At 38.9% G+C, this 17,375-nt stretch overlaps 2 protein-coding genes across 3 annotated transcripts in view; one reads left to right on the top strand and one right to left on the bottom strand.

Annotated features, from left to right (window-relative positions):
• Window positions 1-17,375, bottom strand: part of LOC306825499 (excitatory amino acid transporter 3-like) — a 213,831-nt gene that overhangs the window by 85,896 nt on the left and 110,560 nt on the right. The window lies entirely within an intron of this gene.
• On the top strand, window positions 1,879-10,916 carry LOC306825769 (putative oxidoreductase YjmC). 2 transcript variants are annotated; one of them, XM_079346727.1, is made up of 11 exons: window positions 1,879-1,946; window positions 5,165-5,313; window positions 6,569-6,757; window positions 7,218-7,279; window positions 7,433-7,486; window positions 7,575-7,673; window positions 8,049-8,184; window positions 8,835-8,953; window positions 9,691-9,786; window positions 9,866-9,976; window positions 10,335-10,916. In XM_079346727.1, exons 1-11 carry the CDS (start codon window positions 1,939-1,941, stop codon window positions 10,398-10,400), a joined length of 1,089 nt encoding a protein of 362 aa, XP_079202853.1. In that variant the 5' UTR covers window positions 1,879-1,938; the 3' UTR covers window positions 10,401-10,916. The 2 variants fall into 2 exon arrangements, with proteins under 2 accessions (XP_079202853.1, XP_079202852.1); XM_079346726.1 differs by lacking the exon at window positions 1,879-1,946 and having other exon boundaries at window positions 5,133-5,313.

Genomic DNA, 17,375 nt, shown 5'->3' with positions numbered 1-17,375 from the left:
AGTGTAGAGAGAATAGCACAATGCGAAAGTTCCTTATCCAGAATATGTAATCTATCAAATGAACCTATAATGCAAAATCACCATTTTAAAAAACATGAGAGACCATAGTGGATGGCAGCGAGATAGTGAGAGATGTTGGAATGCAGCCAATCACCTTCTCTGCAGGCAGATGATACGCTGCTGACTGTGATAGAGGAGGAGAGGACAGACTTAATGATGGCAGTGCAAAAAATGCATCATCATGGTCTTTGGGAGGTTGAACTTCTTCAGCTGAAGAAGCGGAAAGACCCCACATAGACACCGTGGAGTCACGGATGGTTATGGTGCTGAGGGTGGCTGTTTTTTTCCTGATGTGCACAACTATCTCCACTGTCTTCAGAGCGTTAAGCTCTTGCTTCTTTTCCCTGCACCAGGTCAGTTTGGTCAGCTTCCCACCTGTAGGCAGATTCATTTCCACCAGAGATGAGTCCAATGAGGGTGGTGTCTTCTGCGAACTTGAGGAGTCTGACAGACTGGTGACCTGAGGTGCAACTGTTAGTGTACATTAAGAAGAGCAGAGGAGAAAGAACACAACCTTGAGGGGAGCCAGAGCTGATGGTCCTGCGGTCTGAGACATTCTTCCCTAGCTTCACCTGCTGACTCCTGTCAGACAGGAAGTCTGTGGTCCACCTGCAGGTGGAGTCAGGCACATTCAGCTGAGAGAGCTTGTCCTGGAGCAGGGCTGGGATTATTGTATTAAAAGCAGAGCTGAAATCCACAAACAGGATCCTGGCGTAGTGTCCTGCTGAGTCCAGATGCTTGATGATGGAGTGGAAGGCCAGGTTTACAGGGTCGTCAACAGACCTGTTGGCTCTGTAGGCGAACTGTAGGGGATCCAGGAGGGGTTCTCCGATGTCTTTGAGGTGGGAAAGCAAAAGCGCTCAAAAGACTTCATCCCCACAGAGGGGAGGGATAATGGTGGAGGACATGAAGCAGGCTGGCACTAGGCATGTCTCTAAAGGTGTTAAAAATGTCTGTAAAGACTGGAGACAGCTGATCAGCACAGTGTTTTAAGGTGGTGGTGGAAATCTTACTCACATCTCTTTCAGTGACTGAAAGAGGTGTCGCATGAGGACTTTGTCCCTCTCTGACCACTTCAACAGCATGTGCAGTGCAAAGCAGACAGCCTGCACAATTAAGAAAATAAGATAAAGAAAGAAAATCTGTTTGTGTGAAACAATAAGAAACACAGAACACTCTGTTTCCAGTTTTATGTACCTTTCCTTCTGCCAATTTTAGAGACAAAGGAGAACAGTTTCCATTTTAGGGCAATAATACTAAGCAACTCCTGCATTCTAGAGGAGTCAGATTAAGCACAGACACGGAACATGTAATTAAATGCAGAAGGGCACCACTGGAGGGAGCAATGAGTCAGACGTTCCCAGAGTTTCTTTTTATTTCTCTTATGACACTAAATCCCTAAAGCATCATCTTACCGTGTGGCAAAGACAATCATGTACAGATGGTTGATTTTTGGGGACAGAGAAAATTGGTAGCCTGCTGTACAATGATTTAAGGAGGTCATGTTCAGACGGTTACAGTGTACATCCAAAGATAAGAAAAAAAGTAGAGCAAGAAAGTGGACCAAACAAATATTTGTTCATAAGCTGAGTAATGTAAAGGTAATAAATAGCAGAAGTCCATATATGAATACTACAGTCAAGGTTAAGTTTGTGTGATGGCCTCCCTCGCCTCCCCATTGAAAAGTCTCCTCCTGCAGCCAACCCACAGACACACAGGATACCTGAGTGAATCGTCGACACTGGGCGTTTCCAAACATAGCTCGTCCTGAAGAGCAAGTTGACTGAGTGGATCACAGACACTTCAGCAGTTCTCAGGCACGAGTGCAAAGAGCAACTACACCGTAAAGCTGAAGGAGAACAGAGCAGGAGAGTCAAGATGAGCAGGTAAGAGTCTGAACTGTTCTCTTATTAATGGAGTTCAAGGAGAATGGAGTTAATAATTAAGAATGATACAAAAATGTTGAACTTCAGGTACAACACCTCAGTATACTTTAACCCAGACGTAATGTAGTTTAATATATTAAGGCTAAATGCCATGAATTATTGACTTTTTCTGTTCCATATGTAGAATAATTTTGATAGAAAAATGCAGTTACAGGACTTAACTTTGTTCATCAATAATCAATGACAAGACCTGTGAGGATTTAAACGGTTAGTATTGCATAACAGGAGTGAAGGAAGTCCCACTGAGCTGGGATTTTGAGCATCTGTTCATATACATTGTGTGTCTGCAGTAAATGCACAGGATGCTTTTCTTTCTTTCTTTCTTTTATTTTTTTTTTTTTAAGTTTAAGCACCCAATTTACCTTTAATATATTTATATTTGATTTTTGCTCATTTGTGAAAAACCCCCCCAAAAAAACAGTAACATGTTTGTTGCAGGTCGTTGCGTGAAGTTTTGCAGCTGCTAAGAGAATACATTTTGTTAGTGTATTTAATTTGCTTGTTTTGCAAATAAACCTGCTGTTAGAAATGCAAAAGACACAAAAAACAAACATTTAGAGAGTAGTCCATGTGCTACATTTTTCTCAGATAATTTAATCAAAGTAAGATTGTTTTGGGGGGAAATTTTTCATATTAACATATTGACCTGCTTTCCTTTACATTTCCACTACAAAGCCATTATTGAAGATTAATTCTATTCATGACCATTATCTGATTTGTCATGCCCAGACAAGGTAACCATCAGCTTTTAAATGAGTTTAGTAGATTGGTAGCTAGGTTAAATGTATGTTATAAAATCTTTATGATTATATATGAATGCAAAATAATGTATGAAAAAAACATTACTGTCACCTAAAATGATACGTGCCAGTGAGGTTTCAAAGTGCCAAATGAATGCTTAGCAAAACCCATGTTAAGGTGTTATACATAGCTTTGTATAACACGTGAATAAATGACATACCTTTCTTTGTTGACAAGAGATAATTAATACCGGTATGTAAGTAAAGTATGCCTCTAAAACCAGCTTAGTTTAGCATACAAGCAGGAGGTAGAGGAACAATAATTAGCTTACAGGCATCTAGATAGAAATGTGATGTAACTGGAATGATGTGTTACCACAGATTTTTAAAAAATTGGGAGGTTAAATAAAATGTTCTTGAGCAACCAAAAGGGCTGCTGGATGGGGGATCTCATGATCCATTGACAATGCAAGGCAAGCTATTTGAACCTATTTCCAGCTGTTACGCAAAGTTAAGCTAACTGGCTTCCAGCTGTCGCTACATCTCTTCAACAGAAAGTGAAAAGGTTTATCTGCAGATCTGTACACGTCAAAATAGATCAAAATGCGAAGAGGCATGGACAGGCACAGATGAACTTGTTTTACGGGATTCAAACTGCAGAAGATAGAGTTTGGTTGTGCAAAGCGGTGGGAGGGGTTGGTGGCCTGTGGGTGAACAATGGTGTCCCTTTAGAGCTTGTTTGTTTCACAACATCAATCACATACATAAACATCTTCTTGAAAACAGATAAATAGCATATTTTACATATTTTAGAAAGATGTGTGACCTTGGTGTGGTTTTTGTCATAAACCAGCCACAATGCGTCTGCATTTTATGAATGTGCTAATTTAAAAAAAAAGAAAAAAAAGAAAAAAAAAAAGAATTAAAAAGTTTCACTCTCTAGGTATCACTGATTTAAGTCAGAACCTGCGTGCATGACATGTTTGTTGTCTCACTCACAGATCGGATATTGATTTCCTTGTGTTAGTGCAATCACAACTGTTCTAGTGACATTCAATGACTGGCATCAGCTAAGCCATTTGTACAGAACACAATGTGATATTGGAACGGAGCTGAGACTCAACCAATAGCAAATAGCAGCCAGAGCCAGCACGCCTGCAGCTGGCATATGGACACAATTATGGCAAATACCAGAGTTTACAAGTTCCCTTTTTGCAACCAACAAAGATCGTAAATGACGTGAACAAGGAAAGAATGAGAGAAGAGGCGGAGGCGATGAAGTAGAATATGATGCATTCAGTATTGGGGACTTGAAACTGCTGAAAGTGGGAAAAGTTTTCTTTGAAAGCGTTTGATTTAATTTAATTATGTAACTCCTGTTATTGTTTGTTGAAGTGACAAGTTCCCAACCATCCTAACTTTGCCTTATTGTTAATGAAGCTTCTCATCTGCTGCTGATTGACACACCATGTTATTTTTGTGTCACTATATGTTGTAGGTAAGAAATAAAACATATTACCTTAACCTATACCTTACAAAACATGTGGTACATTTTAATTTAAATTTAAATTTAAAGAAACTATTTCTGTATTGCATTATATCCGTACGCCGTGAAACATATTTGTGTTGTCAATGCAATAAATGAAGCACTTTTGAAGAAACAATTCAGCAAGTAAGACTATGAAAGTGACAAACAACATTCAAAACAACATCGACTGGTGCATGATGTCCTGCTTGTCAGATATGTTCACATCTCTTCTTTGTATATTACGACAGAGATGATGACTTTTTGTTCCCATGGTTCTAACATCTCAATATTGAGCTCACCATGACCTACATCATCCACGTGTTTACACGTTATCAATCACTGATGCAGTGATGGACTTCAATCTTTGAAATCTTTCAAATTAATGTTACCTTTGCTATTTAGGCTAAAAGTCAGAAAATCTATTTAGGCTAAAAGTCAGAAAATCTATTCAGGCTAAAAGTCAGAACACCTATTTAGGGCAAAAGTCAAAAAAGCTCTACTGTTCTTGTTTTAGAACTGAAGATCTGCCAAAAACGACTGTGTTGACGTAATTGATTTCTTTTTTTTCTTCTTTGTTTTGGTTGGTGGGCTTTTAGATCCAAAAGTTAAATTTGTTCTGAAAATTGGTAAAGTTTGATGAGGCATTAAACGTTATGTCTGTTTCAATGTCATGTGTGTTAACCAGCTTAAACATTTTTTTTCTTTGCTGAACTTGTTACTGAACAGCAGTCATACAAGTTAAGCAAACAACATTATTTACATAGCAAGAATAACTCAACAGCGTATACTGTATGCATATAGGCTACTCTACCTGAGGTAATTGACTTATATTTTAGCACCTAATGTGAAAGGACAGATTGTTTAAGGTAACAAATGTTTCCTCTCTGCAGATGTCTGATCAAGAAGGAGGAGGTGCAGAGCTTCATTGAGAGGTGTATGATGGCTGTGGGCACACAGCAGCATCACGCCCGCAGCCTGGCGGAGGTCCTGGTGGTGGGAGACCACAGGGGACACTACAGCCATGGACTCAACAGGATGGGTGAGTTGGGCAAAGGAAGCTGTTTATATGCATGTAGCACTACTTTAGTACAAAAGAGGAAACAAGTTGGTTGAACTGTGATTGGGTGACATTAATGGTAACATGTTAAAACATTTCCACAATCATTTTATTATTTTGTCTGTGAAAGATCAAATATTCTTAAAACTCAGTTCAAGTTTATAGCTTAGGGATTTGGTTCGATGAGCTTTAATTGGCGGCCCCAAAGACCTGTCCGTGTTACTGCATTATCATAAAACACACAATTCTTTCACATGTACCCGTTCCGGTCAACACACATTTGTTTTCAAGCAGATGGTGCAATCTGGCAAAGACATTGCCAGAAGCTAAAAAACTACTTCAATTTATTTGGTTTAGGACAACAGTCTAATTCTGTTATTTACAACATAATATCTTCAGGCTATAGCCTCTGCTTCTTGCTCAGTCACTCTTTGTTTTTCTTGTCTTAGCTTCATCTGTCATTGGATCACAGTGTACAGAGACGGTATAAGTGGCTACTGAAGGCTTGTGTGTGAATTTGTGCCCTATAGCGGTGCACCTATCACGATTTCACCTCTGCCCTCTTACAAAGGTAGATACAAGTAAACACACAAACGGGCCTCCCTGTGAACATATAGGAGAGACATCATTCTCCCCGTTGAAAGTCAAAATGACCTTTGAAAGGCGGAAAAGTTGTCTCTTGTTGCTTTCAGCTCCTGTTGGGAACTTTTAGGTAAACGTTGGCGCCCCCTGTCTTATGTCTTTGCTGATGTTGTCCTTTGCATGAGTAAATAGTGTTTGTTTTTTTTAACCTTGTCCTGCCTTCTTTGAACAGTCACATGTTTTACTAACAGTAATTTCTACATTTTCAATAAAAAAAAAAAGTATTTTCCTTCAGCTTGCTCACCTGACGCCTACCTGGCAGCAGTGATTACAGACTTTTCATAAAATAATAAAGGAAAACGTAATCTTAATGCTGATGGTGTTGTTTGCTTCTGTAAAACTCATAGAGGTATTAGTATACATTTCCATCTTTTTCCTAATCAGCTAAGTTCTCCTCACTCGAGCTTTAACCAGTAATATTTCCTCAAAAAATTTCTGTGAGACTAATGACAATCTGTAGGATTTAAAGTGTTTACACGTTATCACAACTCTCCCCTTTTCAACAGTTAGCCTTCAACTGCTTTATAGGATGCTGTTGTGTCTGTAAGTTTATGTGGTTGTTGTTGGTGCTCACTGTCTCTTTCCTTTCCAACAGACATGTATGTAAAGGACATCAAATCAGGAATCTGTGCCAAAGATGGAGATCCTGTGTTGGAGAAGGAGAGCTCAGCCACAGCGCTGGTGGATGGGAGGAACCTTCTGGGTCCTGTGGTGGGAAACTTCTGCATGAATCTGGCCATCAAGAAGGCCAAAGAGGCAGGCATCGGCTGGGTTGTGGCACACGGTGAGGACGATTTTCTTCAAATCTCAAAGGTCCTTAATCCTTTAAAGCATCTGTCACAGACTTATGATACAGGCCTGTGTGTATTTGTCTGTTTTTCTGCCTTTGATATAACTCTTTAATGTCTTTCATCATAAGTTTAACTTTGATGGAGGAATAATGATGATTAATTTGCTGTAATTGTTAGAGTATGATACAACAGAAAAAAAATAAAATCTCCAAATGCTTTTATTTTAAAGCAGTTCTCCCCTATGTTTGGACTTAGGTACTCATTTTAAACTCTATGTTACATATTCCTTTTGTAAGATATCTAACTTGCATATTTTATAACATACATTTTTTTAAGGGCCACAACCACCCTAGTGTGTTTCTCCTTTTAAAGGTTTTTAAAGTGGTCGTCTTAAGGAAAACGACATTGTCAACAGTATTAAGGCATTAACTGTGTCTCATTTTTCTTTAACAGGTTCTAACCATTATGGTATTGCCGGATATTACGCTATGCAAGCTCTGAAGGAAAACATGATTGTGAGTGAAAGGTTCTTCTGCAACTCATCTCATTTACATAATGCTGTATTACTTGTATTTTTTGTTCAATGTGTTTTGAATTTGATTGACTAAAAAGCGTATTTCACATCACTGAATGTGCAGTTTTACTGAATGGTTTTCTTTCTACCACAGGGCATGTCATTCACCAACACTTCCCCTCTGGTTGTTCCCACACGCGGTAAAGAGGTACATGTGTTATTTCTTTTACAAAGTTGTCTGTGCCATAAACAACTTGTCCGTGTGATTTCACACAATGTGCATCTGCTGTTTTCAGTGTTCTCTGGGCACTAACCCCATCAGTGTGGCGGCTCCTGCTAAAGACGGCGACAGCTTCGTTCTGGACATGGCCACATCAGCAGTAGCTCTTGGAAAGGTAAGCTTACATCTCTACTGATAAGCCACCAGGGATGCCTTACATTCACAACATAATGAATGCAACCATACACTATTTGCACCAAGTGAGTTTGACACTGCGTGTTTCTTAAGAGCCAAGTTTGTAGTGAAATGTCTCACTTCAGTGGTTGAAAATTAGAGGTTAATTTTGACATCACAAATAATTCTGATTTTAGTGACAGAAGCAAAATGTTTGTCACCATGGAAATGACTCCACCATGGAACTGAATAACTGAGGAGGTCACTAAGAGTTGTAATAATTTATAATTAAAAACTTGTTGTTTTTGTTTTCATAATGTAAACTGTGGTTTTAAAAAAAACAGAACAAGGTCGACTTACTGTCTTTTATGGACAGGTGGAGCTGCATGATCGCCGTGGAGACCCCATACCTGAGGGCTGGGGTTGTGATGCTCAGGGGAAACTGACCTCTGACCCAAAGAAAGTGCTGAATGGAGGAGGACTGGTGCCCATCGGTGGCAGTGAAGCCACAGGTGAGAAAGCAGCTGATAAAAGTCAGCACAGAGAAGGACAGATCCATGTCGTGTCAGAGTAATACTATTTTGTCTGAGAATTATTCTTGCATGTAGATAATATGCCATGACATGCGTGTGTATCATCAAGAAGAAATCTCACAGCATCAATAGCAAATGTCAAGTATAAATACAGTACCTGGTGTCTTAATATTTTTCTCATAGACTTTTTAAATCTGCGCTCTGATATATGCCAAAATTGTTAAATGAATGAATCCAGAATGTTATCAGAGCTCACATTGTTCCAGATCTCTTCTTGCTCCCAAATGTTTATATCTTCCAGCTACCATGTTTATGCTAGCAATTTATTTGTCAATTTTCCATATTACGTTTTTATTTGATTCCTCTCAACATAACAGCAGTAGTGGATAATAATATTTTGAATTTGGGGGCTTGATCCAATTCTGTGCATTCACTGCAATACAACATTTGACTTGCGATAAATGGAGAAAAGAGCAGTAACAGATGTTTTGAAATAAGCCAACACTCCTTTTTTTATTTCCCTCCTTACACACTAGGAGTTTTTCATCCAACTAATAATTAAAGTAAATGTGTGGCATCCATCCACTCTTTATAAAGCAGCTGAAGTTTGTCTGTGTTGTCGCCCTCAGGAGGATACAAAGGCTACGGCCTGGGAATGATGGTGGAAGTGTTCTGTGGCATCTTGGCTGGAGCTCATTATAGCACACATGTTCGCACGTGGAAAGTAACAGACCGTGTTGCTGACCTGGTATGGTTTTTCATTTCCTACATGTTTTTACATGTTGTTGGATGTGTGCGTAAGGAAGCTGTTTCGTGGTGGATGCCATTTCCCCAAAAGATGACTTACAGTTTCTGATCATTCACAGCATGAAAAACAGTTTTCATTTGACTTATCTGTAACTTCTTACTCCTAAACTCTTCTTTTTTTTACAACTGAAAATACATCTTGTAAATGTATTAAAGTCTTAAAATTACTTGCTTGCATACAAATGTTGTGAAGATCAGTTTAACTGTAATGTTGACAGAACATTTGTTGCTTTGCAGTTGCACATCTTCTTGAATTGTTTAGGATATAGACACAGTATGTGCCACAAATATCAGCTATAGAGTCAAAACAGCGTGTTTAATAATTTTGCTGATATGTTTCTCTTGAAAAGTGACTGAAGCAGTGAGTGTGACCGAAACGAAAAGCTGTCTGTTGGATTTTCTATGCGGCTAACAAAGCTGTGGAGTAAACGAGCAAGACTTTGAGCATTGAAAGAATACAAACTGGATTGGGTTAGTGATAGCTCTACATCACTGTGATGGTTAAAAAAGAAAAAAGAAACCTGACAGGTGAATAGAGCCAAGTATGACGCGTTGCAACATGGTCTTTGTCAAAAAGATAAGCTCAATCATTAAGTCTGACGTCAAGTCACCTCTCTGTTTACTGTTTGTTTTGGATCAGCTCACTGTGTTGACATCACCCTGCCTTTGTATTTTCAGGGTCAGTGTTTCGTGGCCATTAACCCAGAAAACTTTGCTCCGGGGTTCAGTGACAGGATGTCAGAACTGCTGTCCATCCACAGAGGGTTGGACCCCGTGAGTAAACGCTACTGCTGAGATGGAAAAATGGCTGCGATTGAAACCAGTCTTTAATGTCTGCTGCTCTTCCCTGTAGGCTGACCCTCATGCTCCTGTTTTGACGGCTGGAGATCCAGAGATGATGAACATGAAGAAGTGCGACGAAATGGGCGGAATCCCATATCACATTAATGTGGTCAACCACATGGTAAGCACTTACATTAAAACAAATATAAGTGGTCTAAAAATGTGCAAAACGGAGAGGTTTAGCTCTCTGAAGCAGCAGTATGAGAAGACGTGTAAATACTATTGGCACATTTTTTTAAACTATGACAATTTTTTTGTCGATAAACTAGAGTTTGAGTAATATTTTTATATGCTTTACATTTAAATACTCTCATTCGCTTATTCACTGATGATAAAATGACATCATTAATACCACTCTATATGTTTCCTAAATATGATTCTCCAACCAGCTGCGTTTATTATCTACTACTGCTTTTGTGATAAAGGTTTTAAGATTGAGCTAACTTGACTCCATTGTTTGCTTTGTATTTTTTCTGCAGAACGACTGTGCGAAGAAAATTGGTGTCAGCAAGCTGCTGCCGTGTGAAAATCTCATCTCCAATTAGACCGCTCAGTGAAGATTAAAGATTCACTTTAAGTGAGCTGAGAATGCTACTCTGTTTTATGCTCCTCTTAAATGTTGATTATAATCATCTTTTTGAAGTTTGACAAACACTTGTCAGGTGCTTTTAGTATTTCAACTAAGTTTTGATTCATATTGGCCTTTTATGAAATATGAAATAACATGATAATCATGTTCCTTTTTGGGGGACCCCTCGGGCACTTTTTTTGCGTTTCAAGACACTTCCTCTATATTGTAATATAAATAATTAATAAGTGGATGTGAACGTGTTAACATTTGTGTTTTCTGTTTTAAGAGAAGCTCAAGTTGCATGCAATGTTATTTTTGACAATAGTTTATGACCAACAAAAATGTATTTTCATTACTTAAAAGCACTTAAAAGTAACCATGAGATATGACCTCATCTGTCACCTTCATTGAGTTTAGATTGTCTTTAAACTTTAAGTTCTCAAAGAAGTATTTGTATCAGTGTTGTTCAATAAACGCCTTAAAACCAAAACTTGTTTGCTAAAGTTTTTCTCCTAAGATTGTTTTGTTGTCTTTGCTCTTCTTCATTGATAGGACAGCTGAAGAGTCAAAGAAAATATAGCAGGAAATCATTTATCATCCTTTAATATGCCTTGATGTTCTGCTGTGATTTGAATGGTTGTTTTAATGTACAACCCCATCTCCTAAAAAGTATGGACACTGTTTAAAACGTCAAATAGACCCTTTCATAAATTATTAAGTCTTATTCATTATTTTTTTCTTTCAAAAAGACAATGCATGTTGGTCACCCATTGGAACAGTTTGGATGATTATGAAGTGTTAACCAACATAAACATTTTTACTTTTTAGAAATTGGGATTGTATGATACAGCGCCAGAAATGTTATCTTTAACCATCAAATGGTGTACGTGTTAATGTTTTTAGTCCATTTCACTTTTAACTGTATGTGTACCAATTTAGCGTTTCAAAATCAAACAGAAAACTATAAATTGGAGACAACACATCAGCAGCTATATGAAATAAAGAGAGAGCGAGAGAGAGAGATTTTATGTTTGCAGGTTTTCACCACTAGATGGAGACATAGTTCTTATAAACTGCTTCCTTATCTTGGACGTCTTGATGGATTTTCCTAAACACTTCATGAGTTCTTGGATTTTTGTTTGTCAGATATCTTATAATGGCATTTTATCTCCACATTTACAAAATTATTTTATAAATATACATAAAATAATAGTGCGGTATTTATATTTTATTTAAATTCACTAGAGCTTTTTCTGGTTTACAAATTCTAACATGAATGTGGATGCATTATTTATTTTTAAAGCATAACTATAGACCAGTCACATATGTCCCATCCTCTTTTCATGGACTAGAAATGTATTGGTAAATACTTATTATTCCTTAAGGTGGATCAGACCTGTTTAAATAAAGGTTGGGTGGGCCCTGTGGTATTTTTAGATATCGGATAGAGCTGCAGCATTTTAAAGTTTGCAGGAAATGCTTTCTCCTGACTTTTCTTTTTTATGAGCGATTGAGGCCTGATGACATAAACAAAGATGAAAAACAAGGAAAAGAAAAATTCAAGCAAGGTTGCCTTCACAGGTGAACACAACTTGGCACTTGTCTTGTAAAATAATATGAGGGAGGCAAGTGTCTCTTCGATTCGATTTCGATACTTAGGGTCACATTCGAAGAATCTAGAATCTGTTTTTGATTCAAAAACGATTTTAGATTCATAGATCCATGAAGTCAAAGTCTATATTTGACTGAGTACATACTTCAGGATCTACTCCAGTCATCCGTGAGACTGGCTGAATTTATTGCTGCTCCAGTTGAGTTAAAGAGCTAGCATTAGTTCTTAGTGAAATGAAGACTAGAATAAAAAGCAAATGTAAGTTGTCTATTCAATAGTAGCTTTGACATAGTGTTATTTTTTCAACAATGAAGCATTATTGATTGTATTAGATAATTTAACAGTAATGTATTTGAATATGTGCTTCTTCTTTCATTTCAGCAAAGACAAACTGATATCTTCACTGCTATGAGTTGTCAGGACAAAGTCAGGTCAATCACTTTTTTTTAAATTTGCAAATTTTCAGGACTTTGATTCAACATTGACACTTTTTTATGTGCACTGTCTGCATTGTTATCTTTATTAAAGTTTGAAAAGCTATTCGCTGAAATATTCATATTCAGCAGTGTGCACATGAATTTAAAGCACAGATCTGTTTTTGTGTGTGTCCACACGTGTTGTTGATATCTTCTTCTTCTATTTCTCTATAAAGTTGTCTCTTTCTGGTAACATTTATTTTTCCTCATGACACTGAAAATTACTGAAGATGAGGCCCAAAAGCACAAGGGAGAAGTGCTGTGACAGATGCCCAGATCAGGGCCTTAATCTCCCATGCCAAAAGTCCTGGCACTGGGCCCTGGATCCTGGATGTCCCTTTAACACTCGGCCGGCTGCAGACAAAAGGAGAAATCAACAAATCAATGGGCTTTCAGCTCTAACGGGGGAGGGGTAAGGAGGTGCTGGTGTTGTGGATGGTGGGTGGGTGGATGGTGTTGGGATTGGGGGATGCAAGTGAGTGCTGTGCTGGCCTCGTCCAGGTCTGCAAGGGAGTATGAGGGGGATGTATGGAGATTATGTTTGGGCTGAGGGGGATAGAGGCTATGTGTTGGGCGGAGGGCTCCTCCGAGTCCGAGGATTAAGGGGCGATTCAAGCACTCGTTATAGGGGGCAGACTTGGAGGTGCGTGTGCATGGATGGATAGATGGATTTTAGGGGTCTAATCTGTCCTGGCCTTGGCCTGGTGCCCTTGTGCAGATTAGACAGGGCCCCTAGAAGCCCTAAGAGCTGGGGCCGCTGGTTAGGATTAAGGAGATTCTAACAGGTGTTTCCTTTTGTGGAGCCGAGGGGGGATCTATCAATCACTCACTGAACGAGCAAATCATGAAGTGTGCGACTATTACTGATGAAGCCAGTGATGCTAAAGGCCGTGACATGTGTGTGCGTGGGTCAGTGTTTGTTTTTGGACTTGTGGACTCTACTTGCTGCTTTGTATTAAATGTGTTGTGGTGTCATTTCTAAAAATATCAAGGTATGCAGGAAATGAATCAGATAAAGAGAGAAAGAGATTTAAACTACTGATGAAATGAAAACTTGATGTATATTTTTTTATAAGTTTACATCCTGGTGCATCTGATCAGTCAGCTGAGCTGCAGGGATCCACTGGTGGGTGAGATTAGAGGTGCTGCTGGAGAGCTCTGCAGAACACTTTCACACAGTGAGAAGGATCAGATCAGAAGAGCTTAGAAGTCTCAGAGCTTCAGCTGAGAAACTGGAATTAACACAGTGACACAACACAGAATAATATACGGTTGACCATTGATTTGATACAACTTTGATACTATTCAACATTTCAGACAGCACTTTACCTTGTACATTACGAAACTCCTGACAGACCAAGTCACTTGTGATACCATCCGAATCAATAAAGTGTTTTTTTGGTTGTTTTTTTCCAAACTCTCCGTTCGGGACATTTTAGTTAAATTATTAAGAGCAATCCAACAATAATCCAATCTCAACAGTTCGCAAAATCAGCAATAAAAAGAAAGCTCACATCAATTGTCACATCAATGGAGGTCAATCAAATTTTGCTCAAAGCTTTGGGGAAACCCTGTGTGATAGTTTAATAACAAACAATACAGTTAAAACAGGTGTTCAGTTAGCCTGTATCCTTTCATTATGGAGTTCTATCTTGGTGGTAATCAAGAGTGTTTAGGTCTATTATTAACCTTGGTAATCTTCATCTCAGCAGGCTAAAATAGGAACCATTGAGAGACATGAGACAGAAGGATGAAAATGACATTACAGTTAAAATGGGAAATGGCCGTCTGTATTTTCAGTGAAGTGGCACAGCAGAAAGAGGGCATGTATTACGAATGTCCTGACAGACCGGAGGGAGGAGTGGAGTGCACAGAGAGAGTGGGAGGAGAGCTAGAAAAGCTCCTCTGATCTCCTGCTGGGGCTTTAATGAAGTGGAGCGACTTCCTGGTTTGTTCTTCCCAGCTGTTGCTCCTTCAAAGCCAACATATTTGACCTTGGCTCTTTGTCCTGCTCAGGCTACCATACCTCCAAATGCTCAAGCGGACACGTAAAAAAAAAAGCATCTGCTGTCTTTTTCTCTCTAACTGCTGGGGAATGCAAACGTTGCTCCATCTGTTGAAGCTCTTAATGTTTTGGCTTATGTTGATAAAACTAAAAAATATAAATTATTTCATTGTATCATAATGTTTCAGAGTGTATCTTACAGTATTGTACTGTATCGTAACCCATACTGTATCGTATCACATATTCTATCGCACCTTTTTTTGGAAGTTGTAAAAAACGATTCACTGTTCAGGAATTAGATTCTTCAGATGCCTAAAATATCCAATAAAAACCCTTTTATTTTATTTCCTGATTGTAATTCCTGTGCAGCTAGACTGTAAACAACTGTGATGATTTGTTTCACGGCAACAACATGTTGCGTGTAGAGTCTGCAGAGTTGCTTATAGTTTTGGAACAATAAACATGCTAAATCTGAGTTTAATAAATGTACTTAGCCTATTATGAATTTTTTGAAAATGAAAGGGGCAAAGTGCCCAATGATGATGATATCTGCGATGTAAATGAAACATAGACTGCATAAAAAAACCCATGAACATGACCTTCGCCAACCTTGGAAGAAAAAAAATATCCACATCTTTCAAAACAACAAAAAAAGTGTTGTCAACAGCATCTGGTTCTGTTGTCCTCTTCTCACCTATCTGTTACACAGCAACAGTATGAAGAAAAGGAAACTAGTTTCACTGCCGGAATAACAGCCAGTCTGTTCTCCATGTGTGAAACCGGCTTCTCTCTGTCCACTTGTCACCCAGGTGGTCCATGTGGTGCTGTTTTTTTTGTAGTTGTTGAACTGAATTGAGAGAAGAACAAATACAAATCAGACAGGATTCTAACACTCTTCTTTTCCTCCTCTCTTCTCACACTGTGTGCAGGCGAGTGGATTTGACCTCGTCTGTGTGGTTTGCTCACCTCTGGACGTCATGACTCTCACACCCACACGTCAGCAGACAGCTGAGGTTTTTCAGGCCTTTATGTGTGTGTGAGCTCCTAATGACACTTTACTGTAACTGTTGTTCTCATGTGTTTTCCACTTAGGATAATCCTGCCTCCATTTAATCCATCACTTTTTCTTTATTTCCTGCAAGCACCTTTAACTTTTTTAGGAAGGGGTGGATTAGCTTCTTCAAAAAAAAAATGAAGGTTGTGTTTTCTGTCCTTTTGTTATGCAGATGTTGCTTTTTAACCTCCATACATTATTAGCACTTTAATTGCAAGGCATTCACTTTATTTCACAAAACAAATGAGACTGTGAAATAGAGGAATGAAAGTCTAACAGGCCTTAAAAGATAAATTACACCGAATGAGTAGCATGAATCACAACTGAACCTTTAGACTACTGTATGTATTCAGCAGGGTCTGAAACACACAAGAATGAATACAGCTACAGTGAAAAGAAAACAGACAGAATTTTAAAGCTACATTCCTTTAATAACAAGACGTATCAAAATGAATAAGAACAATCTTGTGATGCATGCAAACGTTTCTAAGGGCAACTTGTGCCCACTTTGACAATTATAGCTCACATGTGCAAGCTTATATCCATTTACATCTAAAGTAAAGCCCCTCTGACACATGCACTGCACTCCTCAAAATGTCCAAATGCCCTGGGTGGGTGCATGTGTGAACCCAGACCTGACACCCTGACTTTATCAGACTTTTTTTCTGCTTGCTCCTTTGTAAAAAAAAAAAAAAAAAAAAAAAAAATCCTAACAAGAAAAGTGGACAGACGCAGCAGGTAACAGACTTTAACATTCACCACAGACGAGCTGGCGAATTGATGATGTAGCTAATTTTGCTGCTTGCCTCACTTGCCCCACCAAAAAACACGAGTGTGAGTCGCAGTTAGTTCTTAGGTGGGAAACCCAGGTTCCAATCAGCTTGCAAGCAAAAGAGGAACTTAGCAGGCATGAAATAGACATGCATCATTAGGGAGTGATTTTGCACTCAGTGTAAAACAGCAGTATCATGCACTGCTTTAAAAACAGGTGGCCTGGTCTTCTCACTCTTATTGCATTTGCTCAGTTTTTGTGTAAATTCTCTCACAGATTTCCTCCTAAGTAACAGGCAGAGTTCAATCCATCATCTGACACTTCCTGTCAGCTCTCAGCTCCTGTGATATGTGCAGAATTTGTCACTTTCAGGTGCCAAAGCCAGCTCCAATCTCTTCCACATCCACAGGAAGTAACAAAGAAGCGCAACAGAGTGTGTTGGGACCTCACACTGCACATCGTGAGCTCCCTGAAGACAGTCAACAGTGTCCTGCTGTGTCCTATTATGAGGTGTCAGGTAAAACACGTGCCAACAAAGGGTAATAATCTGACCTCTTTGAATGTAATTATGGCTCAGCAAATGTCCTGACACCACCAGTAGCAGCCTTGACTGAGCTGTGCTAGTGGTGCAAGTAAGAAAGAGGTGAAAATTGAGGCTAGAACAGAAGCCTGGAGGAGAGGAGTTGAGAATAGAATCAACCATTTGCTGACCAGCTGCTGATCAATTGTTCGTACTCGTAAGTCCAAAATAAGATCAATTGCATCAATAGTTTGTCTTTAAGCCCAATCCTGTGCTCCACAAAAGAATGACTTCCAATAATTAAGCTCCTTACCTCAATTTATCCCAGAATTAGAACAGATAAGACCCGTTCAAGCTGTGAAGAATTTCACGATGGCAAGCTTTGCGCTGTATCCAAACACCAACTGGGATAAACCCAGCAGACAGAAACCCTGTCCTGAGGGATCAATCTATTGCTCTGTAAATGAAAATGTATTTCATATGAACGACTTCAGAGCAGTCTTTACTCAT

The sequence above is a fragment of the Symphodus melops genome (assembly GCF_947650265.1).
Source record: "Symphodus melops genome assembly, chromosome: 6".
NCBI lineage: Eukaryota > Metazoa > Chordata > Actinopteri > Labriformes > Labridae > Symphodus > Symphodus melops.
Note: the sequence above shows the minus strand (reverse complement) of the source record. Positions and strands in the feature narration are given on the sequence as shown.

Excerpts from the sequence above, each read along its gene's own strand:
- LOC306825769 (XM_079346726.1), top strand. The coding sequence starts at position 5,148 with ATGTTTCCTCTCTGCAGATGTCTGATCAAGAAGGAGGAGGTGCAGAGC. Across the intron at positions 5,314-6,568 it reads CCATGGACTCAACAGGATGG|ACATGTATGTAAAGGACATC; the intron begins GTGAGTTGGGCA and ends CCTTTCCAACAG. Across the intron at positions 9,977-10,334 it reads TTAATGTGGTCAACCACATG|AACGACTGTGCGAAGAAAAT; the intron begins GTAAGCACTTAC and ends TTTTTTCTGCAG.